At 55.2% G+C, this 23,858-nt stretch overlaps 9 protein-coding genes across 9 annotated transcripts; 5 read left to right on the top strand and 4 right to left on the bottom strand.

The window, feature by feature from the left end:
* Window positions 1-79: 79 nt before the first annotated feature.
* QBC33DRAFT_543510 (uncharacterized protein) lies at window positions 80-1,596 on the top strand. The gene is made up of 3 exons (XM_060428379.1): window positions 80-371; window positions 459-876; window positions 939-1,596. The coding sequence occupies exons 1-3, from the start codon at window positions 369-371 to the stop codon at window positions 1,355-1,357; spliced, it is 840 nt and encodes a 279-aa protein (XP_060281862.1). The 5' UTR covers window positions 80-368; the 3' UTR covers window positions 1,358-1,596.
* Window positions 1,597-2,568: 972 nt separating this feature from the next.
* Window positions 2,569-4,764, top strand: QBC33DRAFT_127355 (TPR-like protein). Its single transcript, XM_060422030.1, has 2 exons — window positions 2,569-3,449; window positions 3,516-4,764. Exons 1-2 carry the CDS (start codon window positions 2,780-2,782, stop codon window positions 4,679-4,681), a joined length of 1,836 nt encoding a protein of 611 aa, XP_060281861.1. The 5' UTR covers window positions 2,569-2,779; the 3' UTR covers window positions 4,682-4,764.
* Window positions 4,765-5,399: 635 nt separating this feature from the next.
* On the bottom strand, window positions 5,400-7,543 carry QBC33DRAFT_621012 (uncharacterized protein). The gene is made up of 2 exons (XM_060432784.1): window positions 7,395-7,543; window positions 5,400-7,330 (listed from the first exon to the last, which is right to left on the bottom strand). Exons 1-2 carry the CDS (start codon window positions 7,468-7,470, stop codon window positions 5,832-5,834), a joined length of 1,575 nt encoding a protein of 524 aa, XP_060281860.1. The 5' UTR covers window positions 7,471-7,543; the 3' UTR covers window positions 5,400-5,831.
* Window positions 7,544-7,687: 144 nt separating this feature from the next.
* On the top strand, window positions 7,688-8,754 carry QBC33DRAFT_127138 (putative dna-directed rna polymerases i protein). The gene is made up of 4 exons (XM_060422028.1): window positions 7,688-7,868; window positions 7,922-8,200; window positions 8,276-8,395; window positions 8,456-8,754. Exons 1-4 carry the CDS (start codon window positions 7,831-7,833, stop codon window positions 8,490-8,492), a joined length of 474 nt encoding a protein of 157 aa, XP_060281859.1. The 5' UTR covers window positions 7,688-7,830; the 3' UTR covers window positions 8,493-8,754.
* Window positions 8,755-8,886: 132 nt separating this feature from the next.
* Window positions 8,887-11,886, bottom strand: QBC33DRAFT_571337 (translocation protein sec63). The gene is made up of 3 exons (XM_060430601.1): window positions 11,196-11,886; window positions 9,496-11,110; window positions 8,887-9,434 (listed from the first exon to the last, which is right to left on the bottom strand). Exons 1-3 carry the CDS (start codon window positions 11,535-11,537, stop codon window positions 9,280-9,282), a joined length of 2,112 nt encoding a protein of 703 aa, XP_060281858.1. The 5' UTR covers window positions 11,538-11,886; the 3' UTR covers window positions 8,887-9,279.
* Window positions 11,887-11,917: 31 nt separating this feature from the next.
* On the bottom strand, window positions 11,918-13,702 carry QBC33DRAFT_543498 (uncharacterized protein). The gene has a single exon (XM_060428378.1). The coding sequence runs from the start codon at window positions 13,245-13,247 to the stop codon at window positions 12,195-12,197; it is 1,053 nt and encodes a 350-aa protein (XP_060281857.1). The 5' UTR covers window positions 13,248-13,702; the 3' UTR covers window positions 11,918-12,194.
* A 78-nt stretch (window positions 13,703-13,780) lies between these two features.
* Window positions 13,781-16,299, top strand: QBC33DRAFT_543496 (Zinc/iron permease). Its single transcript, XM_060428377.1, has 4 exons — window positions 13,781-13,943; window positions 13,998-14,279; window positions 14,364-14,494; window positions 14,550-16,299. Exons 2-4 carry the CDS (start codon window positions 14,207-14,209, stop codon window positions 15,933-15,935), a joined length of 1,590 nt encoding a protein of 529 aa, XP_060281856.1. The 5' UTR covers window positions 13,781-13,943; window positions 13,998-14,206; the 3' UTR covers window positions 15,936-16,299.
* On the bottom strand, window positions 16,269-19,231 carry QBC33DRAFT_590310 (L-Aspartase-like protein). Its single transcript, XM_060431610.1, has 18 exons — window positions 18,971-19,231; window positions 18,886-18,897; window positions 18,749-18,821; window positions 18,590-18,697; window positions 18,459-18,500; window positions 18,389-18,409; window positions 18,308-18,333; window positions 18,198-18,255; window positions 18,118-18,151; window positions 17,992-18,067; window positions 17,912-17,931; window positions 17,702-17,849; window positions 17,616-17,633; window positions 17,466-17,552; window positions 17,051-17,173; window positions 16,940-16,980; window positions 16,831-16,888; window positions 16,269-16,752 (listed from the first exon to the last, which is right to left on the bottom strand). The coding sequence occupies exons 1-18, from the start codon at window positions 19,217-19,219 to the stop codon at window positions 16,537-16,539; spliced, it is 1,410 nt and encodes a 469-aa protein (XP_060281855.1). The 5' UTR covers window positions 19,220-19,231; the 3' UTR covers window positions 16,269-16,536.
* A 1,418-nt stretch (window positions 19,232-20,649) lies between these two features.
* Window positions 20,650-23,732, top strand: QBC33DRAFT_454602 (cellobiose dehydrogenase; the record flags this gene model as incomplete). The annotated part of the gene is made up of 9 exons (XM_060424735.1): window positions 20,650-20,698; window positions 20,783-20,961; window positions 21,015-21,833; window positions 21,925-22,539; window positions 22,597-22,702; window positions 22,746-22,794; window positions 22,853-22,944; window positions 23,018-23,250; window positions 23,373-23,732. 9 exons carry the CDS (start codon window positions 20,650-20,652, stop codon window positions 23,730-23,732), a joined length of 2,502 nt encoding a protein of 833 aa, XP_060281854.1.
* Window positions 23,733-23,858: the final 126 nt, after the last annotated feature.

Below are 23,858 nucleotides of genomic sequence, written 5' to 3'. Positions count from 1 at the left end.
CGGGGTGTGTGGTGGGCAACCACTCACCACCCAGACTCGTACCGCCCAACTGCGAAATTGTGCCCTGGCCAACCCCTGGCGAACTTCCTGTAAACCTGAAACATTGGCAGGCGGCCAATCACAGACCTCTAATCAGCCCCAGATTAAACAAGCCACACACCCACGAGCCACAAGGCTGACGTTGCTGGGTGAGAACTGTTTACCTTCCGTGTTGGGAGGGGAATCGACAACTTACATGCTCGACCACAAGATATCCATCAGAACTCCACGAAACAGACCAGATCACTTTCAAGCGACATTTTTCAAGCTTTCCTATAGATCTGGGACACTCCATAGTTTACCGCTAGACACCCTATTCGAAACTCGGAATGGTATGTCACACAAAATCCCGAGGCCTGATGCCGAAGACCCAGAGGCCCAGTTAAATTTACAAGTTGCTGACTGTTATGATTTTGCAGACTACGCCAGCGAGCTACAAACCATCCCCGCTAGGATATGGCTCCCCTCGAAGTTCACCGTTCCGGAGAGCAGAATCGCCAGCCTCACCATCTCCCTTGAGACAGACCACACCATCAGCATCTCCCTTGAAAGCAGGGCAAGTGAACATTGGCTCTAGACTCGCTGATAGTTCCACCACTACGCCGACGATGGAGACACGGATTCCTAGGGGCAATCAATCGACGCCAGGTGCACACTCTTCCGCGCAGCGGAATTCTGCACCAGCGACAGCACACAAGGCAATGGGTAGCGGGAATGCTCTATCCCAATTGCAGCCATCACAGGTCCGAACATTACGAGAGGGGTTCCAAATTCTGGACAGAGATAGCGACGGCGTTGTAAATAGGGATGACGTTGCCGACATGCTTACCCAGCTTGGTACGACTCCGGTCGGACTCTCGTTTTCCAGTCGAGGCAAGGCTAACAGAATGTGACTACAGGACTACCCTCGAGCCAGTCAGACGTGTCAAAGTTCTTTCCACCTTCAGCTCCCCAAACGACGACACTTGCAGCCTTTCTTAATTCGGTGTCGACATCGCTGGCTGCTCTTTCGCCGAGTGTAGAGCTACTCTCGGCATTTTCAGCCTTTGATGATGACGATAGCGGCCAGGTGGACCTCGCTGAGCTTCGGGATGCGCTGCTGAACACTGCCCCTGAACCTGGAGAGAGAGCCTTGTCAGCTGCAGAGGTGGACAAAGTAATGGACGGTTTCACGGGCCGTAGAGCTTTCAGCAAAAGCAAGACGGCGATGCTTGGGAAGCGAGGGGAGGTTTTCAGGTACCAAGAGTTTGTGAACTCCATTGCTGGGAAAAACGGAGGGCCTGAGCAGGGATCGCCAGAGGACTCGGAAGAGCCATGAATAGGGGGGACCAAGGAGAGCTTGATGTGTCGAATACGATCTGCACGTGGTATGGGCGAAATGGAGTTCACACAGGTAGCTCAGGATGGGACCGAGCTTGGCGGCGGTTGGGCAAACTTATCTTACCTATTATTGAGATGGAACCGCAGCCTTGACTGGTCTTTGAAGTTTTGGGTTTGCGAGTTTCTCTGTTAACCCTTTAGAATGCCATCAAATCTACATACAAATAAGCAACCTTGACCTATGCGTACCTATGTCTATACCTATTACCCTCCTTATCTGCCCGTAGAGACAAGCGTAACATGAAATCGTGCTCGGTCAGCCTTGCAATTTCCGTTGTTGGCTCCGTGCCCCACAGAAGCTTCTCGAATTGACTGCAGGTTTGATATACCCTTTAATTCAATATTACCAAGTGGCAAGTTCTTCTGTGCTTAAACGGGGCTTCCAAGGGACAGGGGCCCCGGTCCCTGAGAGCTAGCGCAGCAAGTGACACTGGGCACCAAGGGACCTCCTGGGCAATTAATTAATAACCTAACAGGTACCGTCTCGATTGTCTACAACATCAACTAGCAGATAACTTTACCATTGGCTTTTTACCTCACAGATGGCTGCAAGCGCCAGGACGTAAACACCGAAGGCTGCATCTGGTTGACATGGCGACGCAGTGAAGTTGCAGCCAAAAAAAAACAGACGATAACTGGCTCTCGACGGAAGCCATTGGAAAGCTATGGGGTAATAGCAACAACTCGCTGGCAGTGTGATAGGTGTGGGGTGGGCGGCAGAACCGGCGTGCTCCCGAGCGCTGGCGTCAAGGCCGGCCCACTATTAGCCTCGCTGCAGACTCCTGCGATTGGGCGTTACAGGGAGGGAATAGCTTGCCTCCCCTTCACAAAAATTTGTGAAAAACACGCCCCAAACCCCCAGCCAGCTCATATTTCTTCGAATCGCAAGTCAGGACAGTCAAGAAGGTCCCTGATTTGCCTGGGGTCAGCTGTGTGATAAAACCGTTGTGGTTGGACTCTCTAAAACTATCTGTGCCTCCCATTGCTCTTTGCTCCATCACGACTTTCTCCTTCGGTTTCCCAAGTCAAAAAGTTACACCACGCTTCCCTGCTCCAAATTGCCGGCCTTTTTGTCGAACTTTTTTTTGCCCTTACAAGAGTCACTAAAAAGCGGGTAGCAAGAACCCACCTCCCGTTTGTTCATTCCTCAGGACAGATACTTGCTGTTCCCCAACTCGTTCCCGCCCACCCGGTACCCTCCACCTATTTTTGCCTCTATGCAGCGCCGGGAATACAACGCCTGACCTTGCAACAAAGTCACGGCCTGGCTTCAAAAAAAATTATAGCAGCCCGATTGCGGGAGTACCGCTTATAACAATTAGCAGGAATTCACTCGCGCTCTCATTCTATAGCCAATTCAATGAAGTTTTTTGCTTCTAAAAAGCCAACCAAAAAACACAACACAGCGGATGACGACGAAGACGACTATTTCCCATCACCCTCGTCGTCACCGACAAAGTCCCCAATCAAGTCCCCCGCAAAGTCACCCACCAAGAAACCTCCTCGCCCCGACTCTCCGTCATCGCGCGAGTCCAAGCCACGAACGCCGCGTTCTCTCGCGCGACAAGCTACTGACCCCGGGTCGTCGTCTTCCTCGCGGCGGAAAAAGATCGACCCTGACACGCATCCCTTAAACCTCCCACCTGAGCAGCGCAAGAGATTGTCTGCCCTCTCCGCCATGAGTGCCCGCAGCTCGATGGACATTGATAAGGAGTCTTCCAACGGGGGAAGCCCGTCCTCCTCTTCCCCGCAGTCACACCAGGCGGCCCAGTCGCCCCAGCCTGGCCCCCAGACTGCACCGCAGCCGGCACCAACCAATTCCTTCACCGTCCCCGTCACTAACGGCGTCAACGGTGCGAATGGACCGGCAAGCGCAGAGGACGGCGATGTCCCCGTGCCGCCGCCTCATAAATCTCAGCCATCCAGCCCTACGCAAACAGCTGCTGACGATGCCGAGACTTTTAAGAATGAGGGCAACAAGTTCTTCAAGGCCAAGGATTACACTCGGGCAATCGAGTTTTACACAAAGGGTAGGCCCGATTCCGTCGTTTTCGTGTGCTACTCGAGGTCATCTGTGCTAATATGCAACCAAATAGCTGTTGTGCTGCAACCCGACTCTGCGACGTACCTCGGCAATCGAGCAGCCGCATACATGTCGGCTGGCAGGTACGAGGACGCCCTAGAGGATTGCAAGAAAGCCGCAGGTTTGGATCCCCACAACTCTAAGATCCTCCTCAGATTGGCCCGCATCTACACCAGCCTGGGCCGGCCTGAGGAGGCAATCTCGACGTTCGGTCATATCCAACCACTTCCTTCGGCCAAGGACATGGCCCCGGCCAAGGAGATGCTGCAGCATCTGGCGGCCGCAAAGGGCGCTTTCCAGGACGGCAGAGGATCCTCTATGGTCCTATACGCTCTCGACAAGGCTGAGAGTCTTTTGGGAGTTGGGGCACTCAAACCCCGCAAGTGGCAGTTGATGCGCGGCGAGACTCTGCTGAAGATGGGCGACGCCAACTCGGTAGGGGAGTCTCAGAACATTTCCATGTCGCTCCTGCGCTCCAACAGCCAGGATCCCGAAGCATTGGTGCTGCGAGGGCGTGGTCTATATGCTCAAGGAGAAAACGACAAGGCCGTGCAGCATTTCAGAAAGGCACTCAGCCTTGATCCGGACTTTAAGGATGCCGTCAAGTGGCTAAGAATAGTCCAGAAGCTGGACCGCATGAAGGAGGAAGGGAACTCTCACTACAAGTCTGGGCAGTGGCAGGCAGCCATTGATAAATATGGCGCGGCTCTGGAGATCGACCCATCCAACAAGGGCACGAACTCCAAGATTCTGCAGAACAGAGCACTCTGCCGGATCAAGCTCAAGCTGTATGACGAGGCTATAGCAGATTGTGACCGGGCCATCAGTCTCGATCCAAACTACCTGAAGGCCCGCAAAACCAAAGCCAACGCACTTGGCCAGGCGGACAAGTGGGAGGATGCTGTTCGGGAATGGAAGGCCATTCAGGAGCTGGAGCCAGAGGACCGCTCCATCGCCAAAGAGATTAGAAAGGCCGAGCTCGAACTGAAGAAAGCTCAGCGGAAAGATTATTACAAGATTCTCGGAATCGAGAAGACGGCGGACGACAACGCTGTCAAGAAAGCGTATCGGAAGCTGGCCATTGTTCACCACCCGGACAAGAACCCTGGCAATCTGGAGGCAGAGGCGCGCTTCAAGGATATCAGTGAAGCCTACGAGACCTTGAGCGATCCTCAGTAAGTTATTTTCCCTTCTTTGTTCCACCCTCAGCTTCCTTCCCCCCACTGGCTAACAAATTACGACAGGAAGCGAGCTAGTTACGATAGCGGTGACGACCTCATGGACATGTCTGACATGTTCGGCGGTGGCGGAGGTATGGCTGGCGGCATCGATCCCGAGATCCTTTTCAGCATGATGGGCGGCGGCGGCGGCGGCGGCTTCGGGGGCGGCGGCTTCCCCAGTGGGGGGGGAGGCTTCCCTGGCGGCGGAGCCGGAGGCTTCCCGGGCGGCGGAGGCTTCTCGTTCCAGAACGGCCAGCAGCGGCAGCGCGGCGGATACCCCGGCAACTTCCAATTCTCATGACAATCCGATGAGGAGGTAGAGCAGGGATACAGCACCGGTCGCGAGAGCACTGGCCATGGCGCACCCGCCGCATCCGACGGCTCTCAGCCGTCCAGACGGCAATCCGAGAGGCCGGGAATGGACTGGTGGAGAGCCGAAGCTGCGAACACCAGGGAGAGACGGGTGGCACAGTTTCGGCGGATCGGGCTAGTGCTCCTTGCCGCCCTCGTGCTGCTTCCGCCACAACTCGTGGCATTGCTGGTGGTGGTGCTTGGAGCTGTATACATTTGCATTGTTGTGATCAGGGCTAGCATCCGGCCTCGAGATGTTTCATAGAAATCGGGCATCGGGATATAGATATGGACACTCAAACTAACTGGTCTCTTCCAGGCGTTGGATGAGATTGTTGAAACCACCGCATTTCCGGGATAGATGTCCATATCACTGTTCTCATCATTATTGCCATAGACCAGGAGGCGCCTAAGGGAACCTTAATTATAGGACTGCTTTGTTTTTTTCCCTTAATATACGGCGTCCACCCCGTGCCAGTAGGTTCGGATAGATCCCATTTTGATCTGATCAAGTGGCCGAGATTCCCAAGCCTCGCATCTCTCGGCAAACGCTGCAGTAAAAAAGACTCAAAGGGCAGATAACGCCTCCAGCTCCCCTATTTTTATTTTCTCCCCAATCAAAGTCAAATGCGCCATCTTGTCCCAAACTGGGCAATACTAAGGCGCCCCATGTCCGTTCTATGCTATCTCCCCGGGTATCTCATCAACATTCGTCATAGGGTGATCTGGGGGACCTGGGATTCTCAAGTGTCTGCCCGTCAGTCCGTCAGAGCGTCGACGTCAATGAGCCTTCTCATGTCGGCCCACTCGCGCTCAAACTCGCCTCTTCCGTGTTCGTCATCCGCGCCGGCGGCAAACCAGAACTCATCGCCGGGAACAACGGCCTCCATGTCGCCAACAACAACACTGGTTTGGTGGGGTGCGTGAGAAGATGGAAAGTCCTCCGCCGGGGCCACTTGACCCTCCTCCTCCTCCTCCTGTCCGTCATGGGCGTGCTTGACGTGGGTCCGGAGGTCGTGGTACCTGATGAACCGGGCTAGACACCCCGCCACCGAGCAGGGGATGTTCCGCTTAGCATCCGCGACGACGCCAGAGAGGGCCTCGATCAAGTCTTCGTCGTCGCCCGGCTGGGCGCCGCCTCCGACGGCGAGCGGCCTCGGCGGGCGGCGCCTCCCGAGGTGGACGAAGCGCACGTGCTCCTCGAGCTTCAGCTTGCTGATGAAGCCCTCGCCGCAGCCCTCCTCGAGCCAGTTCCAGTCGGCGATGTCGTGGGTCCCGAAGGTGTCGACCTCGCCGCACACGAACCGGAACCCCTCGTGGGCGGTGCGGACATGCGCCGCGAGGTTGTTCCGCTTGGTGAAGGTCTTGGGGCAGCCGGCCCACCCGCACGCGATGGTCTTGCGGTCCGACACCGTCGACCCGGAGTGATGCGTCTCGACGTGCCGCTCCAGCTGCGCCTGGCTCCCGCACCGGACGCTGCAGAACATGCAGTTGACGTGCTCGCGCCGCATGTGCGCCTGCAGCAGCGCCATGGTCGTGAATCCGACGCGGCCGGCGGGAACTGTGTCGTCGTCGTCGTCGCCGCCGCCGTCTCCCTCCGGGACCCGCTGCGTCCCGCACTCGTCGCACCAGAACCGCAGCTCGCCATGCTCGCGGTCGACGTGCCTCTTCAGCGCGCCGGCGGTGTCGAACCCGGCCGGGCAGGCGTCGTCAGGGCAGGCGTAGGCGGCCTGGCCCAGGTGCTCGGTCCGGACGTGGCGCTGCAGCGTCTGGTGCTTGCGGAAGCTCTGGTCGCAGGCGCCGTGGCCACGGCAGCGGTACCGCTCGGCGCCCTCATGCACGGCGGCGTGGCGGCGCAGGCGCGTCGCCGTCACGAACGCCTTGCCGCAGCCGGCCTCGGGGCAGGCGTACCGGCGCTCTTGGGTGTGCGAACCCTTGATGTGCTGCTTCAGGTGCTTCTCCTCCAGGTAGTCCTTTGTGCAGCCGCCGAAGGTGCACTTGAAGGGCCGGTCGTTGGTGTGCGAGCGGAGGTGCGCGGCGAGCCGGGCCGGCCGGTTGAATGTCTTGGGGCAGCTCGGGCACTTGATCGTCTTGAGATCCGAGGGGAACTTGCGCCGGGCATGGGGATTGGGCGAGCCCGCCGTGAGGGGGGTGGGGGAGGTTTCTGTTGGTAGGGCATTGGAGGCGCAGGAATTTTCGGTGCCCGAGTAGAGAGAGGACTTGTCGTCAGCGAAGAGGTCGGGATCTAGGATGTGATCTGCTAGTGGTGTGGAAAGTCAGTAGATGCTGGTGGGGTAGGATTGGAATTGAGAGCGACTCACCTTGCAATTGGATTGCATTTTTGCGTTGCCTTTTTGGAACAGGTTCTGGGTCGTCATCTTCTAGTTCCCTCTTCATTTTCGCAACCTGAGCGGAAGGGCATCGCCCAAGGCTGTCGTGTTTGTCAGTCGATTCTTCGAGTCTATCGAGGTTCACCGCCGAACTTTTTTTTTGTGCGTGTTGCAGCAGCCAGCTTATGTGGGCACGTGCACCGCCAAGGCCCATCACCTGCAGGGGTAGGAAGCACGAGCCCACCCACGGCTGACCAAGCTTCGAGATCTTATCAGCCTTGCAGCATCAATCCAAAATTTTGCATTGTTCTGAGATCGCCCCCCACGAAGGCTAGGTATTCAACAAGCAGGTCAAGCTTGCAACCACCCTCGCTCCTCACCATCTGATCACGACCGCTGCGGATTCCTCTACGTCTTTTAGCCCACCATGTCTGACTACGGCGACGAAGGCGGCGCTGAGCCGATGTACGTGTGCCACCGTCCAATTCGTCACCAACCTCAAGCTAACAGGAGCCAAGGGACGAGCCCGCCTTCGAGGAGGATGAGCTCCAGGACTACTATGATCCTGAGACAGTAGTCGAGGGCGAAGATGAAGGCGAGCCGCGGCCCGAGGACGACAACGCCGAAAACGACCACGTGATAGTGTCGGGCGACCCCAACGCCGTCGCGAACCAGGCCAAGGGGGGTGAGAAGTCCCACAGAGACAAGAGGGTCCCGAACGACCAGCGCATGACGACCCCGTTCATGACCAAGTACGAGAAGGCGCGCATTCTGGGCACGCGGGCGCTACAGATCAGGTAGGGACATACGGGAAAGAAACCGGCGGGCGTTTTGGGGCAGGCGGGCAAGACGCTGACGAGATCTCGCTACAGCATGAATGCCCCTGTGCTTGTCGACCTCGAGGGCGAGACCGATCCGCTCCAGATCGCCATCAAGGAGCTGCAGGAGAAAAAGATCCCTCTCATTGTCCGCCGATATTTGCCGGATGGATCGTCAGTCTTCTCCTCCCTCGTTGGCTTTTTTGAAAGGTACTAGAACTAACCCCCTCAAAGCTACGAGGACTGGACTTGCGAGGAACTTCTCCAATGAAAAGTCACTTGCACAGTAGTTAGGACGGGATCTGGGCGTGGGCTACTGGCAAATTGCCTGGACAATTATAGTCCCTCTTGTATGGTGGTAAGGGGGAAGGTAAAATGCATTAGCGATGGCGTTACGGATAACAACTTACAATGGATCTGGACATTTGACTTTGTATCTTGATGTACCTGGATGTCCTCGCCTACGGCCAGCATTTGTTCAGTCCTCCCCTCGCCCTCAATGGTCCCATGGGTTTCTCGTGGTTTCCGGCGCCGTTCAGGACTAGGACATTACGAACAATAGTCGGCGAAGCCGGTTTATGTTACGTCGACTTGCAATAGCGCGAGGGGCTGTTTGCACAGCCCGTTTATTGCACTGTTCCAGGGGTTCACGATTGTATCATAAGCTCGACTAGATTGGATTAGACGAGAATGATAGGAGGCTTCCCGTCTATACGGACAACGGTCTGATCGCGACTTGAACTCTTGAAAGTCTTCGATTTCCTCAACATTCAATACAACAAAGACTAGAGCGCCCTATGTCCAAAGATGTGCTCCAATTAGGTAGGAGCAGTCATGGTTAGGGGGGAGAGCTGATCTACCATCAGAACTTCTTCCACCAGATAAGTATGTGGCATGCCCAGTGGGATGACCGACTTCGGAAGAATAATGCTTCGAAAACGGGGGATACGAGCGCAGTGCAGAATTTCTATAGAAAAAAAAAGCCCGTTCAAACGCCACCCATAGCATCCTAGATAGATACAAAGCAAGTGCTATACGTACACCCAAATTCCACTAGTCTAATTTTCTGGCTCAGTGTCGGTGTTCGTGTCACTGGTGTCGTCAATCTCTTCCTCGGTGCCGCTCTCCTCGTCTGATTCCTCTTCATCCTTCTTCCGTGGCTTCGAAGGCGGTGCACCGCCCTTAGCGGCGTTCATAATCCCGGCCAGAGAGTCTATATACCAAGTTAGTTTTGCAGTCGTCAAAGGGGGGATCTGGGAAGATAAAAGACTAACCTTCTTCGGGCTCGCTAATCTCCTCCTCATCCGCCATCTGCGCAGCCTTGCTGGCCTCCTCAACTACTAGAGTAACCTCCATCTTGGTGTCAAAGCCCACATAACTATCGCATACGACGTGCATGACGAATGTGTAGTGGCCAGCCTGCGGCGGGGCCTGAAACTGCGCCTTGAGCGTCTGCATCGCGAACGTCGGCGTCTTGCCATCGGCCTCGAAGATGGGCCGATCAAACTGGGTGAAGGTAAATGGCGGGACGGCCATCTTCCCCTGCTTGGAGTCGGTCAAGAAGACGTGCCAGCGTGGGGAGTGATCGCGTGCGAAGTGCGGCACAAAGGCGAGCGGCGGGAAAATGGGGTCCTGATTTTCGGTCGACAGGATTGGCTTTCCCTTCTCATCCTTGCCGATCTGCTTTTTGGTCTTCCGGCCCAGAATTGCGTCGAGATCATCCTCAGCCGGGTCGACGTCCTCGAGATCGATCTCGTTGACTGCGGGGATGTTCTCGCTGCCAGGAGGGGCGAAGCGGCCCTTCACGACGAGGGTTACGAGCGAAGAAGGGATGATAAACCGTTCACCCGCAACCTTGAAGAAAGCCTTGGCAACACGGAGATAGGGGAGCTGCTTGGCGACGTTGACCGCTGCCTGGTACTGATCTTCCGACAGGCGGTCCTTGCCGACAGCGAGCTCTCGCCGCTTCGAATCTGGTTGGTCTAGGAACGCCTGCACGGTCATGCGGGTCCTGGAGTCTCCCTCGACAGCCTTGGCAATCGCTGCCGTGAAGTAGGGCAACTGGAGGAGGGGTGATGACTTTGGAGGCATGGCTTGAAGGAGCAGTTGGCTGGCGTAGTAGGAAGCGAGGATAGGGGCGGTATTGCCATAGGCCAGAGAGATCGCCGTGAAGGCTTTGGTGAGAGAGTGGGCAATGGGGCCGACCTCGTACTTCGTCCTCGTCAAGGCATCATCGTCCAGTTCAACGCGGCCGAGATATGCCCATAGTAGGGCGAGCGCCTTTCTCCGTGGGCCACTCTCGAGGTCCTCGAGCTTCTCCTTCTCTTTAACCGAGAGCCCCCCGACGAATGGCGATGTCTCTCCCTCTGCCAGGATCCTCGATTCTACCTTGGAGAGGCCAGAGTCGGCCCTATCTCCCTTGAAAACTTCCTCGTATTCCTTGCCCGAGCTAAGTGCGGTTATGACACCGCCCTCGTCGATATTGTCCTCGTACTGGCGGAAGAGACGGTTCGCGCTCTCCATCAGGACGCCTTCCTTGGACCGTCTCTGGGTACCATACCACCACGAGCCAACAAGGTACGGCAGCAACACTCCAAAGAGCAGGAAGTAGAGGAGGACGACGTATTTCCCATTTCCATCGGAAACCATCATCTTGGGCAGTGCAATAGCGATACTATAGCTCTGCTTGCCGTCCGGGTGGCCGTATTGGATATAGTTGTTCCGGACGTCCTCGTCGGTGAGTGCTTGGTAGGCTTTGGAGATCTCGACGTATCTCGAATTCATATCTTCCATAGTTTCGTTCTTGGCCGGGTCGGGCTTCACCTTGTCAGGGTGGAACTTGAGCGACAGCTTCCTGAAAATACTCTTGATCTCCTTCTCGGTGGCCGACTGCGAGCATCAACAACGTCAGCGATTGCTGCTCCAAACGCAAGCGAAGCGAAGGAGCCCCTGGAAATCGATCAGATATGCATACCTCGGAGAGTCCCAGGATATCGTAGGGATTCCACAGCTTTCGTGTCGGGACAGGTGTGACGTAGATCAAGTACATGGTATAGGCCATTATAGACCATCCGGCGACAACCATGAGGGCCAGCCATATCTTGCGATTCTTGCGCTTCTCCTGCTTGCGCTGGGCATCGACAAGGTCGCCATGCTTGGGACGGTAGTCGGTTTTTATGCGCGGGAAGGAAGCGGCGGGGTCGCGCGTGCGATTGACGAGGACATATGTGAGAGGAACTGTAACGAGTGAGGTGAGGGTGAAGGCGAAGAAAGGCCAGAGAGTGCCCTCCTCGTCGTACGAGTAGTCGGAGCTCATGATGGCTGCCGGATCAAAGAGCTATCGAGATGAGGATTCCGTCCCCGTTCAAGCTCGCTGGTAAGGACAGAAAAGCCTGGGAGAGAATGGCAAATATAGAGAAGAAAGCCCATTCAATACTCTAGTGCAAAAGGATCATGAGCACATCAGAGAACGATTCACATGGGGAGGCGAAACCACACAACAGCTGGTTTAGTATAAGGTTATGTGGCGACTGGGGGCTCATTCTAGCATTATCGGAACTCTCAAGTGAATCGTGGCCTCGAAATTTTGGACAGGGGGGAAATGCCGGACAAAGAGGACACGGACCACCCAGCCACCAATCAGACGTTCAGAACTTCGACTGTCTTCTCCCTCTGGCGTCGAGGCTAGGTTATTACAGCGGAAGATGGTTCCGATTTCTTCTTTGGTTGATATGAAGGTTATCTGCATCTGCTTGATACCTGACTACGCAACCTATGTACTGAGGAGCTGATGGGCTCGAGCTCGACCCTGGCTATCCTATGCTTGCGCCAAACCATTTATCTCCAAGCACCTTATGCAAATGCTATCTCGTCTCCAATATTTAGGTTACTGTACACGTTCCATACAAGTAAGTACATATAAGCACATTCTAATCAACTCGCCAGATATTCTCTCGTAAAACCCCTGTTCATCTCACTGGCTGTTGTTCTTCTGAGGCGGGTTCAGACGTCCCTTTCCGTCCTTCGCAAAGGCCTTCTGTCTCTCGGCGTAATCACGGATGACCAGCGAGCAGGTCGTATCGGCGCACAGCCTCCTCCGCCTCTGAACGGGCAGCTTCGTCGCGAACTCCAAGCCGCTGGCCCGCTCCACCGCCTCGACCGGCACCTCAAAGTCCGTCAGGGGCTTCTCGTTGGGGATGGGTGCGTTGGGCAGGACGAAGGCGCCCAGGGCCACATTGCCGCCGACGGTGCCGTCCTCGGCAAAGATGACCTTGTAGAAGTGAGTCGGCACCGCGACGTTCGGCGGGTTGCCGATGACCTCGTAGCGCACATACCACTTGTTGTCGGCCGGGTCGCGCTTCGGCAGGTACAGCGGGCCAGTGACGATGCGCACGCTCGGGTAGGTTTGGGTCAACCGGCGACAGAAGTCCTCAAAGTGCGCCCAGTAATCCCGGTTGAAGCCCTCGCCAACCTGCGGGCACATGTTGGTGAGGTAGAAGGTATCGTTCATGGCTGCCTGGCTCCACTTGCAATCCGCCGCAGGGACTTGATGGCCCCGGTCGTAGCCGGACCGGAAGTAGTCCTTGAGCTTCGCCCGAAACTTCTCCGGCACATCACTATCCTCAACGAACGTGCTGTGCTTGCGGTCGCCATCACGTATGGCGAGCGACGCAGGTGTTATGTGTTCGGCGACCCAGTGCGGGTTCTTCAGACGGCGGTCGAAGGACGAGACAAGGGCTTGGCGAGTCGCTAAGTCGGCGACGGGACCGGGGAAGCCATATTCGAAGAGGCCGGCCGGGTTCACGAGAGCGTTCGGGGCAAGTGCAGTGGTAGCAGTTTGGCTGCTGAAGACTTGAGAGCCTGGCACCGGAACGGGAGGTGCTACTGGCGTGGCTGAAGATGTGGTTGTCGTCGTGGTCCTTGTCTCGATTCTCTTCTCGGATCGCATCGAATACATAGCTGCTGTAGCTGCGGCACTGACTCCAGCGCTCACAGCTGCTATCACGGCAAAGGTGGTTTTCGACATCTTGGACGCCCTTCCTCCCAGTACCCGGCTTTTTATATCCCTCTAAAAAAAAAATTTAAATTTTGAGGCGGCATGTGCGGTGAGAAAGACCAGTCCACGAGGTTGAGCCGGGCTCCTCGTGGTTCGAGGGCGTGCCGTTGTTGTGTCTTGATTGCTGCCTGTCTCCAAATTTTCCGTGATCGCGCATCTGACATCTGCAATCAACCCTGATGCAGGGGCACCGATCCTGACCGGACCCCTGGAAAGGGCCCCACTTCAGCAGCCTCGCGGGCTGTGACACATGGGCAGCCCTGTCTTTCCAGCTGGTGTCACATTGGGACGAGCGAGGTCGTGATCCTCGCATTGCTGGCTGGCTTCTTGTTATTTTGCAAGTCACGGGTCGAAGCCAGACATCTTTGTAGCCGGTTGTACTGTGCGTACCAGGCCGATACGGTGTGCTATTAATTGGGAAGTTCAATTCCTTCAGCCCTGCCTCATGGACAAATGACAGACCGCCATTAGTAACGGCCCGTCCGACGCCTAGGGGTACGGGTAGTAAAGTGCACACTAAATTCGACAAACTTCGTCATTCAACATCGTCTTAGGGTTAGAGTTGGCAGGTCTACGTTTTTCAAGGAATCAACATGTGTATACGCCAACCTCTCCAGCGCCCATTTTGCACTCTATAAGTTAGAGAGGCAGGCGCAACATACCTGGGTACCTATCTTTTGAGCTTGGGGAAGTCAGCAAAGGGAATGACTAAAAGCGTAGGCTGACCACATCTGGCCAAAGAGGTTCTCAATTTGCCTCGCCACCTACATACCTAAGGCTCAGGTCCTTCACCGTTCCTTTATAACGAGCATAACCTGCTCCATATGTGCCAGGCAGGCTGCTATCCCTTGATAAGTGGCTATCGCAAGGCTTAGGCTCGAGCATCTCAGCGGCGCTGGGAGGAATACGCTTCTGCCACCAGTTGCATCATGGCCATCATGGCCTTGGCCGACGTGGACAATGACACTCGAGGGTGGATCATGTGCATCGTGAGTGGGATCGGTGAGTGACTCCTCCTATCAGTTCATCTCATAGCCACTCCAATGTTCTCCCCCCTCGTTAACCGCTGGTATTCTACGACTCTAGCCTGTATAGCCGGCACCACCATCATCTGCGTTGACTTGGTCGTACGCCTCATTCCGAGCCAAAAACATTTCCGCATACAGGATAGCAGTGCCTTCCTAGCGTGCTCCCTCAGCTTGAGCTTCGGCGTCATGGTGGGTAGTGTACCTCTGTCCCCCTTCGTGCCCCTTGCTGACCATCCCTATGCAGATTTTCTCGGCGCTGAACGGCATGCTGCCGTCCTCAATGGGCTATTTCGTCAACGGGGGGATCGAGAAGCAGAAGGCAGGTCTCATTATGATGAGCTGTTTTGTTGGCGGCTTTTTAGGGATCCAGGCTATCTCGAGAGTGCTTCACCGGTTCATGCCCTCACACGTGGTGGACTGCGACCACTCCCACGATGAGCCTGTCGACGAACACGGCGCCAATTCACACCATAGGCATCGATCTACCAAGAATAGTCGAGGTCGGCGGCACTCCATGGGCAAAGTGTCTCCTCCCCTACCTCCCATGACCGACATGAATGGATCTGTGACCGAGTCAACACCGTTGCTTCCCGCAGAAGCAGAGCGAAACGGACATCTGCGGCCTCAACTCCTGACAACTACGAGCGACGTTGCAAGCCATCCCCACGGTCCACTCAAGGACGCACGTAACCTCGCAGCGACGCAAAGCCGAACCTCTTCGATATCACAAGTCCAAAAGCGGGTCATGTCTTTCGTGAAAGATACCAAGGCGAACTGCGACAATCTGGGGCCTTGTTTTGGATACTCCGATCCCTGTGGGCAGGAATGCTTTAAGCACCTAGCTCTTCGCTCCCCAGCCAACCCTCGGGCTTCAACAATGATCCGCACTTCTACTGGAAGCCTTCGTCCGGGTCTTTTTGCTGCTATCCCCGAAGACGCCAACTATGACCCCCCCACGTCCCCCACCACTGCAGCTCACCGCGTTAGTCGTGTGCGATCTCGAAGCGCCATGCAAGTCGATTCTGACGAATGCCATTCCCCTGCGTGTGCTCATGTTGACATGGACTACCGGGATGACCATGATGACGCATCCGAGGACGAGTCCCAGACATCGGAAGACATTGAAGCACAGCACCACCACCACGTCCCAACCAATGCGTTCCTCTCCATCGGTCTTCAGACTGTCATAGCTCTTGCGCTGCACAAGTTCCCCGAGGGTTTCATCACCTATGCGACAAACCACGCAAGCCCGGCCCTCGGGTTCAACGTGTTCATGGCGCTCTTTGTGCACAATATCGCCGACGGATTCGCCATGGCTCTGCCCCTGTACATGGCCCTCGGCAGCCGGGTCAAGGCGATCTTCTGGTCATCGCTGCTGGGAGGGCTCAGCCAGCCCATAGGCGCAGCAATTGCCGTGTTGTGGTTCAAGCTCGCCAACAGATCGGATGTCGAGATCGACAATGTCGCGTATGCATGCATGTTTGCCGTGACGGCCGGCATCATGGCGAGCGTTGCGCTGCAGCTGTTTGTTGAGAGCTTGAGCCTCAATCATAACCGCAACTTGAATACCTTCTTTGCATTTCTGGGTATGACCATATTGGGTCTCAGCAATACCATCGTAGAGCACTAGGTTGGATTGGCAGCACGGCAGGATGTTTCTCTCTTTGTTCGGTTTTTGGCGTCTAGTATTTTTAGGCGGTTTATTACCAGATATCTCCGATTTCTGTTCTTTCTGATTAGCAGCGGCCGGTACAGCAGACAATGGTGCTATCGTAGTGGAATGTCCGGGATTTGTGTATTGACTGCAGCCCTGTAGTGCAGCTAAATATCAGTGTCGTTGCCGTCAGACTACGGCAGCCATGAGAAGATTCATGTTCATCCTATCCTCCGAATACTATTGCGAGACCCTACTCTACCCTGTGTTTCGTACTGCTTTTCTTCCCACCCTCTTCTCAATGGAATCTCACAGCATCTCACAGTGTGAACGGTTGGAGGGGGAAGGCGTACCCACTGGTCGGGCAGCCTCACAGTGGTGCGATGCTTCTCAGGCAGCAGCAGAGCATTTCACGGCAATGTTTCTCTTATGAGGCCTCCAATAGACGCCCCGGCCAATAGCAGAAATGCCGTAGTGGCTCATCGATAGTCTCTACCTGTCGACCGTCGACTCCTCCCTCTACCTAGGTCCAGGTCATGTGCTCTACGTCGCCCCTGCCTGTATCTGGATCCTTATTCTAAACCGCAAGCTGAGCCGTGGCTAGGTTCTCAACAGAGCTTTTGTAGCGTTTGAGCTTCTCCTCTACAATACCTCCGCCACCACAGAACCTCTCGACAATCTCAACGCTGCGGCCCATGTAGAGCTCGGCTCGCAGCATATCATCGAGCTCGTCCCAAACAGGCTTGAAGAACTCGGTGTTCTTGATCCGTGAAACGAGGTCATTTGGTTTACCCTATGATGAAAACAGCGTTAAGAGTTTGTGTGAAGATTGCATGTCTGCCTTTTGGGGAGAAAAAAAAAATTTGCATACCTCATGCTTGACAGCGTAACCCGCTTCGTGGGAGAGAACACGGATTTGCTCGTGGGCTCTAGTGGCGTGTTTAGTATCTTAGGCAGTGTAGTGTTAGGTAACCACTTACTCCTGTCTTGACTCTCCCTTGGCAACCAATTTCATGATGATCTGGAAGTGATGATTAGATTAGCAAAAATGGGCCTAAAGAGGTGAATGACGTATGAATTGAATGGCTTACACTCTCGGTTATCATGAACGGAAGTTCTTCTTGGACACGGCTCCGGATCCGCTGGGGATACACAACTAGTCCGTCCGTGACATTGTCCATGCCAAGGAGGATAGCATCGGCGAGGAGGAACATCTTTTTTTTTTTTTTTTTCACGTCAATGGAAGTCCCTAAAGTTGAAAGAAACATAACATCCCCTACCTCAGGTATGTCCATTCCTATCCGTATTAGCAACAAATCATAATTGAGCACCGTTATTAAACTTACGACGGATCGCACTGTCATCCAGAGTCCTTTCCATCTGGGCGACAAAAAATGTCAACAATGCAGATAGATGCATGGAATACAATGGACGAGGCACATACCCTGCCAAGTTGTCAGTCAGATCTAACCCCATTTATGTGCTCACTGTCTGGTCGCCGGAGACTAACCATTGGTCTGCGAAGGTGTTGGCAAAATTGAGAGGCTTGGACAAAAGAGCTCTCGAAAGACTGCAAATTCTTTCACAGCGCATCTGGGTTTGATCAGGTAGGTCAATACACTGAATTGTAGATTAGAAGGAGCAGGGGGGACAAACCGGGTTCCGCTTATAGGCCTATTTGAACAACCACTATGTGAGCATCTTGAATCCGGGCTGGGGGTTTTAACAGCGAGCGTACGAACCATTGCGGAAGAGCCAATTTGGCTGGTCTCAAATGGCTCTTCGATCTCCTTCCAATTTGCGAGCAGGCGGATGTCACCGCAAATCTTTTGAGCAGTCGAACCGAGCCCAGCTACAGCATTAGCTACCATCAAGTCGATTTTACGCGAGCTGTATCATGGTCACATGTTTAGCCCGTACTCATGTATGTGAAATGTCGAGTGATGACCTACTAGGTTTGCGATGAGACGGGCTAGGTATTGCTTGGCATTAGCTGATTGAAGAAGGTCGTCCGGCCCGTGTTTGAACTCACGTAGCAATCCTTGAAACCAGCTTTCTGGCAGAGCAGCTTATTGAGCTCGTCGCACTTGGCGGAGTCACCACCAAAACTATGGACGTCAGAATAAGCGTCTCTTATTAGTGGGAAAGAAAATCTCACATCTCTAGAAAGGAGGCTTGTGTTCCAGTAGTCCCTGGTTTCATTAGCCAAGACGTCTTTCTAAGCAGTTTTGAGCATACCTTGTGCACCCCGAAACTTGAGGTTTTCCCGAACTTGCTCGATGTTTTCAAGATCAAACTGCATGCTCTAGTTAAGATACTGCTGGTGTACTTGGACAGAATGGACATACCATCAGGTCTTGAGCCCATTGAGAAGCTACTCAGTGTTAGTATTGCGCACCCAGAATGTCGTTGCTGCTATCAATACATACCCCTCTTGCCTACAGATTGGACTGCCTGAGGTGAGTATTCGTTCATATCCACGGGTGGTAATGAACTAACGCTGAGCAGCTTGGAGATGGGTCCAGCTGAGGGTAGGCTCGGCTAAAAGGAAGAGAAGTTAGCTCCAGTCAGTGGAGGGGGCCATGAACGATGATTTGAGCACATATGCTTAGTTCAAAAAGCCGACTGACCTTTCCACTTCATGGCAAACTTGATCAAATTGTTCAACAACTTGGCAATTCTAGACAACAGTATATCCAAAGCGTCTCGCATGAGAATCAACTCTGTGTTGTCGGTCACTACAATGCTGTTAGCTCCCGATGGCTCTCAGCGACTATGTCTCTACCAACCAAAGCAGCTTGTTGCTCCGTAGTGGATAATGCCGGCGGCAGAAGGGGCAACGGCACTATAGGCATGAACATGCTAGCACGACGTTAGAAACCGTCATGTTTACGCAGGAGACAAGTGCAGTTGCTAGAATACTCACAGCCATGACGTCCTGTAGAACACTTAGTACTTCTGCTACCATAATGCTATTATATTTGAGCCAGAAAGGCTGGAGATATACTTACATGTCTGCGCTTCTTCTCCTCGATACGCGCCGTGTCAAAGTCTGCATCTGTCACTGTGAGATGCGCCTCCATCTCTGCCAGAGCATCGGCGGTAATGGTCTCGATTCCAAGCTCTTTCTGACTCTTAGCAAGGAAGAACCATAATTTACGCCACGTTGAGTGCCGTGAACGCTGGCTGAAAAGTTGCGACATTGCAGGGCTGCAGTAGCGCCCTGTCAAAGATGTCTGATACGTGTCGTACTGGCTCATCTTGCTCTGATTGTATTTTACCGTGTTATGTTGGCTTCTTTGCTTACGGTAGCAGAGTTTCGTACAGGTTGATTGAAATGTTCAAAAAATTCGACGAAAATCAAGACCTCAGTCACGTGAAACTTGACCATGCCGAGAACCCTTATCGGCAGCGCCGCCTTTATCGGGGCTCGAGCGGGATGGTGCGCACAGACCACCTGGTCAAACATGTAGGTGGCTTTGGATTCAGGAGTACGTACTTTCGCAGAAGAACTCCTTTCGCAGCGACACCCCGGTAGTTGTTCACCAAGCCAAGATAAACCTAGGTTCAATCAGCTCGTTACGAACCAATTCCCGGTTACCCACTTCTACCATGGCTTTTGGGCCGCGTCTTCCCCACAATCTTCAAAGCTGTCAGCGTCAACGGCCTAACGGCGCGAGCCAGAACAGGCCCACGGCGTGGGGAGGGCTAGGCCGGGTACGTAACCAGCGGATACGTTAGACATCTGTTTATCAGCACAGTAAATAAGTGGGCGTTCGGGACCTTGTGATGCAGTGCGGAGTGCGGAGCTTAACCGCCGAGTCGTTTTGGGAATTGGTGGCGGCTCGGCGGGCGGCTTCGGCCAGGAACCCGGAGGGTGCCATCCACTGCAACGGCACTAACCTGCAAGGCCCGCGGCAGCTGCATCTACTACGCAGTAGAGGCTGCTCCTGAGATTCGGGGCGCGGCCAATCAGGACCAGGTTTTTGTCATTCTTGTGTCCTTTTCCTCTCTCGTCTCTCCAGCCAGACGGAGCCACTCTCCGCGTCCGGACTTGCCGATCCGTTGGTTTGGCCCTGGGGAACCGGGTTGTGGTTAGCTTCAGCTAATACCAAGAGTCCCAACTTCTGCTTCTGTATGTCTGAGCGTGATGTGTACTGCACGAATACCTCGCTGTTGCGGCGCATCTTGGTGGTCGCTGTTGTCTCCAGCAGTCCTGTAGATGACGATCTTCACCTCAATACGGTGTTAACCTTTTGGAATGACTTGCAGGAAGTACACCCTCAGCCGTATCTGTCCTCGGCCGGGCCCATCCCTGGCGAGTTTATCGTGCTCTCCTGCGGGTTGCAAATCCTTGCCTCTCCCCCGGATGCTCTGTTGGGTTGAGTTACATCAAGGGGCGCGGAGACTAGTCTAGGCGGGCAGGACTATCCGACATTCCACCCCCCGGAGATTTTGCAAAGCCCCCGGGGGGCATCTATGTGGACTCTGACTGGGTCAACCCTGATTCCATCCGGGGCTCGTCTGGCCTTTTCATTTGGATGGCTAGGTTGCGAAGTTGTGGGGCAACGCGCTCGCGATGTTAAAGAATGCATCGCCACCCTGCCATGGCGACCGACTCCCTTCCTGTCACTCTCGCGACGTTGGTAGGCTTGGGCTTGTGGCTGAAATTTGAAAGCCATACAGCAAGATGAAGTCTTTCGCCCGGGTCTTCACCGCGCTGGCGGCCGTTGCGCCGTGTAAGTCATCGCCTCTCTTTCCCTCTCTTCCCCCTCGCTCTCTCTCCTATAGAGGTCGTTCGGGAGGCTAATATGCTTTCCCAGACTTGCCGTCATCTCTGGCGCAGAGTGGAACACCGGTGCAATACACGGACTCGGCCAGCGGTATCACCTTCGATACATGGCCGGTCCCGCAGACTTCTACCGTAGGAGGGATGACTTTTGGTGTCGCTCTCCCATCCAATGCCCTGACAGTCGACGCCACCGAGTTCATCGGATACCTGGTGAGTGATCCTCTTCCACGGCCAAGCCCGATTTTGCTAAACCGCCCCCTCAGCAATGCTCCTCCAAGGATGCGACCAACACCGGCTGGTGTGGTGTTTCGTTGGGAGGCCCAATGACCAACTCCCTTCTCCTGATGGCCTGGCCCCACGGCAATGACATCCTCACCTCCTTCCGCTATTCTCCGGGCTACGACATGCCGGAGCTCTACACCGGCAATGCCGTGCTGACCCAGATCTCGTCCACCATCAACGCGACCCACTACTCGTTGATCTTCAGATGCCAGAACTGCCTGAAGTGGACCCAGGGCGCCCAGAGCGGAGCCGCCTCCACGAGCTCGGGAATGCTGATCCTCGGATGGTCCCAGGCCTTCCCTCCACCGCGCAACCCCGAGTGCCCGAACGGCATCGACCTCGACCAACACGATAACGGACAGGGTATCTTCGGGGCCCAGCTCAACAAGGCGCCCAACCCGTCGTACACGGCATGGGCGGCCAAGGCCACCAAGACGGTCACGGGAACTTGCGGCACATCCGCGCCGACCACGACCTCTTCGGTCCCCGTCCCGACAGGAAAGGCCTACGACTACGTCGTGATTGGCGGTGGTGCCGGTGGTATCACCGTCGCCGATAAGCTCAGCGAGTCTGGCAAGAGCGTGCTGCTGATCGAGAAGGGTCCTCCATCGTCTGGCCGCTGGGGCGGTACCATGAAGCCCGACTGGCTCCAGGGCACCAACCTGACCCGGTTTGACGTCCCCGGCCTGTGCAACCAGATCTGGGTCGACTCTGGCGGGATTGCCTGCGGTGACACGGATCAGATGGAGGGCTGTGTTCTCGGTGGAGGCACGGCTGTGAATGCCGGTCTCTGGTGGAAGGTAAGGAAGAAACCCCGTCGGCGGAGATGAGAAACAGTCACTCCCCAGCTACCAAAAAGATCCTAGCTAACGATCCTCCTTTCCTACTTAGCCGTACACTCTTGACTGGGACTACGACTTCCCTGACGGCTGGAAGGCAAAGGACATGGCCGCGGCGACTTCCCGAGTCTTCTCGCGCATCCCGGGAACTGACACCCCATCCATGGACGGCAAGCGTTACCTGCAGGAAGGATTCAACGTCCTCACCAGCGGGTTCTCGGCTGCGGGGTGGAAATCCGTGGTAGCAAACAGCTCGCCAAACGAAAAGAACCGCACATACGCCCACACGCCCTACATGTTCTCGGGCGGAGAGCGGGGCGGGCCAATGGCGACCTACCTGGTCTCGGCCAGTGCCCGGTCCAACTTCAAGCTCTGGACGAACACGGCTGTGAAGCGGGTTATTCGCCAGGGGGGCCACATCACTGGCGTTGAGGTCGAGGCTTTCAAGAACGGCGGCTATGCTGGTATCGTCAACCTCACTCCCGTCACTGGTCGGGTTATTCTCTCGGCTGGTACCTTCGGGAGCGCGAAGATCCTGCTGAGAAGCGGTATTGGTCCCGCAGACCAGCTCCAGATTGTGAAACAGTCTGCGGATGGCCCGACAATGATCAACAACCAGTCGTGGATCCCGCTGCCGGTCGGCTATAACCTCATGGACCATCTCAACGTGGGTTTCCTTCTATAATATGATAAGATTCGATAAATCATCTAACCAGACTTGCAGACCGACACTGTCGTAACACACCCTGATGTTGTGTTCTATGACTTCTATCAAGCATGGACGAATCCCATTGTGGCGGATAAGAATGCTTATATGAGGAAGTCAACCCGTGGTACAGCCGAGTCTACTGCACAAGGCTAACAAGCAGACAGACGGCCGAAAGGGCATCTTGGCTCAAGCCGCTCCCAACATTGGGCCCATGTACGCAACTACCTCTTACCCAAAAGTCTTTCGTGACCACCCCCTAACAGCGACATAGGTTTTGGGAGGAAATCAAGGGGAAGGATGGGATTGTCCGGCAGTTGCAATGGACCGCCCGAGTCGAGGGCAGCCACGACATCGAGAACGGAAGTGAGTACCGTCCTACTAATTATCCTCCAGTCCCAGACAGAGAGAGTAAAGTCAGGCTGACATGAGATATTAGTTGCCATGACCATGAGCCAATACCTTGGCCGTGGCGCAACATCCCGGGGACGCATGACCATCACGGCAGGCCTTTCCACAATCGTCTCCGACCTCCCGTATCTCAAGGATGACAACGACAAGCAGGCCGTGGTCCAGGGCATCGTCAACCTCCAGAAGGCCTTGTCGAGCATCAAGGGCCTGACCTGGAAGTACCCAGACGCCAAAACAACCCCTCAGAAGTTTGTTGACGACGTGAGTACCTGAACCCATCCCCCTGCCTCTCCAACCCAACCTTTTTTCATATTTCCTTCATCCCCCCCCCCCCCCCCCCCCCCCGCCGTAGGAGACAAACGCTGACAGCCGACACCACGCAGATGACGGTGGGCTACTCCAATCGCCGCGCCAACCACTGGATGGGCACGAACAAGCTCGGTCCCGACGACGGACGCAACAACGGCGGCACCTCGGTGGTGGACCTCAACACGAGGGTCTACGGCACGGACAACCTGTTCGTCGTCGACGCCTCCGTGTTCCCGGGCATGCCGACGACGAACCCGTCGGCCTATATCGTCATCCTGGCCGAGCGGGCGAGCGAGCGCATCCTCGCCCTACCGCCCAACACCAATGCCCGCCGCTACGACCAGTGCGCCGGCCGCATATTCAACGGCCCCTTTACCTGCGAGCCGCCGTACACGTGCCAGTACCAGAATGAGTACTACTCGCAGTGCCTGTGAGGCAAAGATGGAAATGGTGCCGTCAGTTGGGGGCGCGTTTGGGCTTTTGGTTAACATCGTTGACCCCCCGTGAAGGCTGAGGTGGCCAGAAATGGTTTCGCTTAATTTCCTTTCGTCGTATATAGT

This window comes from Phialemonium atrogriseum (assembly GCF_030411735.1).
Source record: "Phialemonium atrogriseum strain 8032-3 unplaced genomic scaffold QBC33scaffold_18, whole genome shotgun sequence".
NCBI lineage: Eukaryota > Fungi > Ascomycota > Sordariomycetes > Cephalothecales > Cephalothecaceae > Phialemonium > Phialemonium atrogriseum.
The sequence above is the reverse complement of the archived record's forward strand: the minus strand, read 5'-3'. Positions and strand labels throughout refer to the sequence as shown.

Bases quoted from the DNA above. Each gene is read 5' to 3' on its own strand.
- QBC33DRAFT_590310 (XM_060431610.1), bottom strand. From the start codon at position 19,219: ATGAGCCAGTACGACACGTATCAGACATCTTTGACAGGGCGCTACTGC. The intron at 18,501-18,589 runs GTCAGTCGGCTT...TCTTCCTTTTAG, and splicing joins GTTTGCCATGAAGTGGAAAG to CCGAGCCTACCCTCAGCTGG. The intron at 16,753-16,830 runs GTATGCAAATTT...TTTTCATCATAG, and splicing joins GTTACGCTGTCAAGCATGAG to GGTAAACCAAATGACCTCGT.
- QBC33DRAFT_127138 (XM_060422028.1), top strand. From the start codon at position 7,831: ATGTCTGACTACGGCGACGAAGGCGGCGCTGAGCCGAT. The intron at 8,201-8,275 runs GTAGGGACATAC...ATCTCGCTACAG, and splicing joins ACGCGGGCGCTACAGATCAG to CATGAATGCCCCTGTGCTTG. The intron at 8,396-8,455 runs GTCAGTCTTCTC...ACCCCCTCAAAG, and splicing joins CGATATTTGCCGGATGGATC to CTACGAGGACTGGACTTGCG.
- QBC33DRAFT_127355 (XM_060422030.1), top strand. From the start codon at position 2,780: ATGAAGTTTTTTGCTTCTAAAAAGCCAACCAAAAAACACAACACAGCG. The intron at 3,450-3,515 runs GTAGGCCCGATT...GCAACCAAATAG, and splicing joins AATCGAGTTTTACACAAAGG to CTGTTGTGCTGCAACCCGAC.
- QBC33DRAFT_543510 (XM_060428379.1), top strand. The intron at 877-938 runs GTACGACTCCGG...ATGTGACTACAG, and splicing joins CGACATGCTTACCCAGCTTG to GACTACCCTCGAGCCAGTCA.
- QBC33DRAFT_543498 (XM_060428378.1), bottom strand. From the start codon at position 13,247: ATGTCGAAAACCACCTTTGCCGTGATAGCAGCTGTGAGCGCTGGAGTC.
- QBC33DRAFT_543496 (XM_060428377.1), top strand. From the start codon at position 14,207: ATGGCCATCATGGCCTTGGCCGACGTGGACAATGACACTCGAGGGTGG. The intron at 14,280-14,363 runs GTGAGTGACTCC...CTACGACTCTAG, and splicing joins GTGCATCGTGAGTGGGATCG to CCTGTATAGCCGGCACCACC. The intron at 14,495-14,549 runs GTGGGTAGTGTA...ATCCCTATGCAG, and splicing joins GCTTGAGCTTCGGCGTCATG to ATTTTCTCGGCGCTGAACGG.
- QBC33DRAFT_621012 (XM_060432784.1), bottom strand. From the start codon at position 7,470: ATGAAGAGGGAACTAGAAGATGACGACCCAGAACCTGTTCCAAAAAGG. The intron at 7,331-7,394 runs GTGAGTCGCTCT...CACCACTAGCAG, and splicing joins AAATGCAATCCAATTGCAAG to ATCACATCCTAGATCCCGAC.
- QBC33DRAFT_571337 (XM_060430601.1), bottom strand. From the start codon at position 11,537: ATGAGCTCCGACTACTCGTACGACGAGGAGGGCACTCTCTGGCCTTTC. The intron at 11,111-11,195 runs GTATGCATATCT...TGATGCTCGCAG, and splicing joins ATATCCTGGGACTCTCCGAG to TCGGCCACCGAGAAGGAGAT. The intron at 9,435-9,495 runs GTTAGTCTTTTA...CTTGGTATATAG, and splicing joins GATTAGCGAGCCCGAAGAAG to ACTCTCTGGCCGGGATTATG.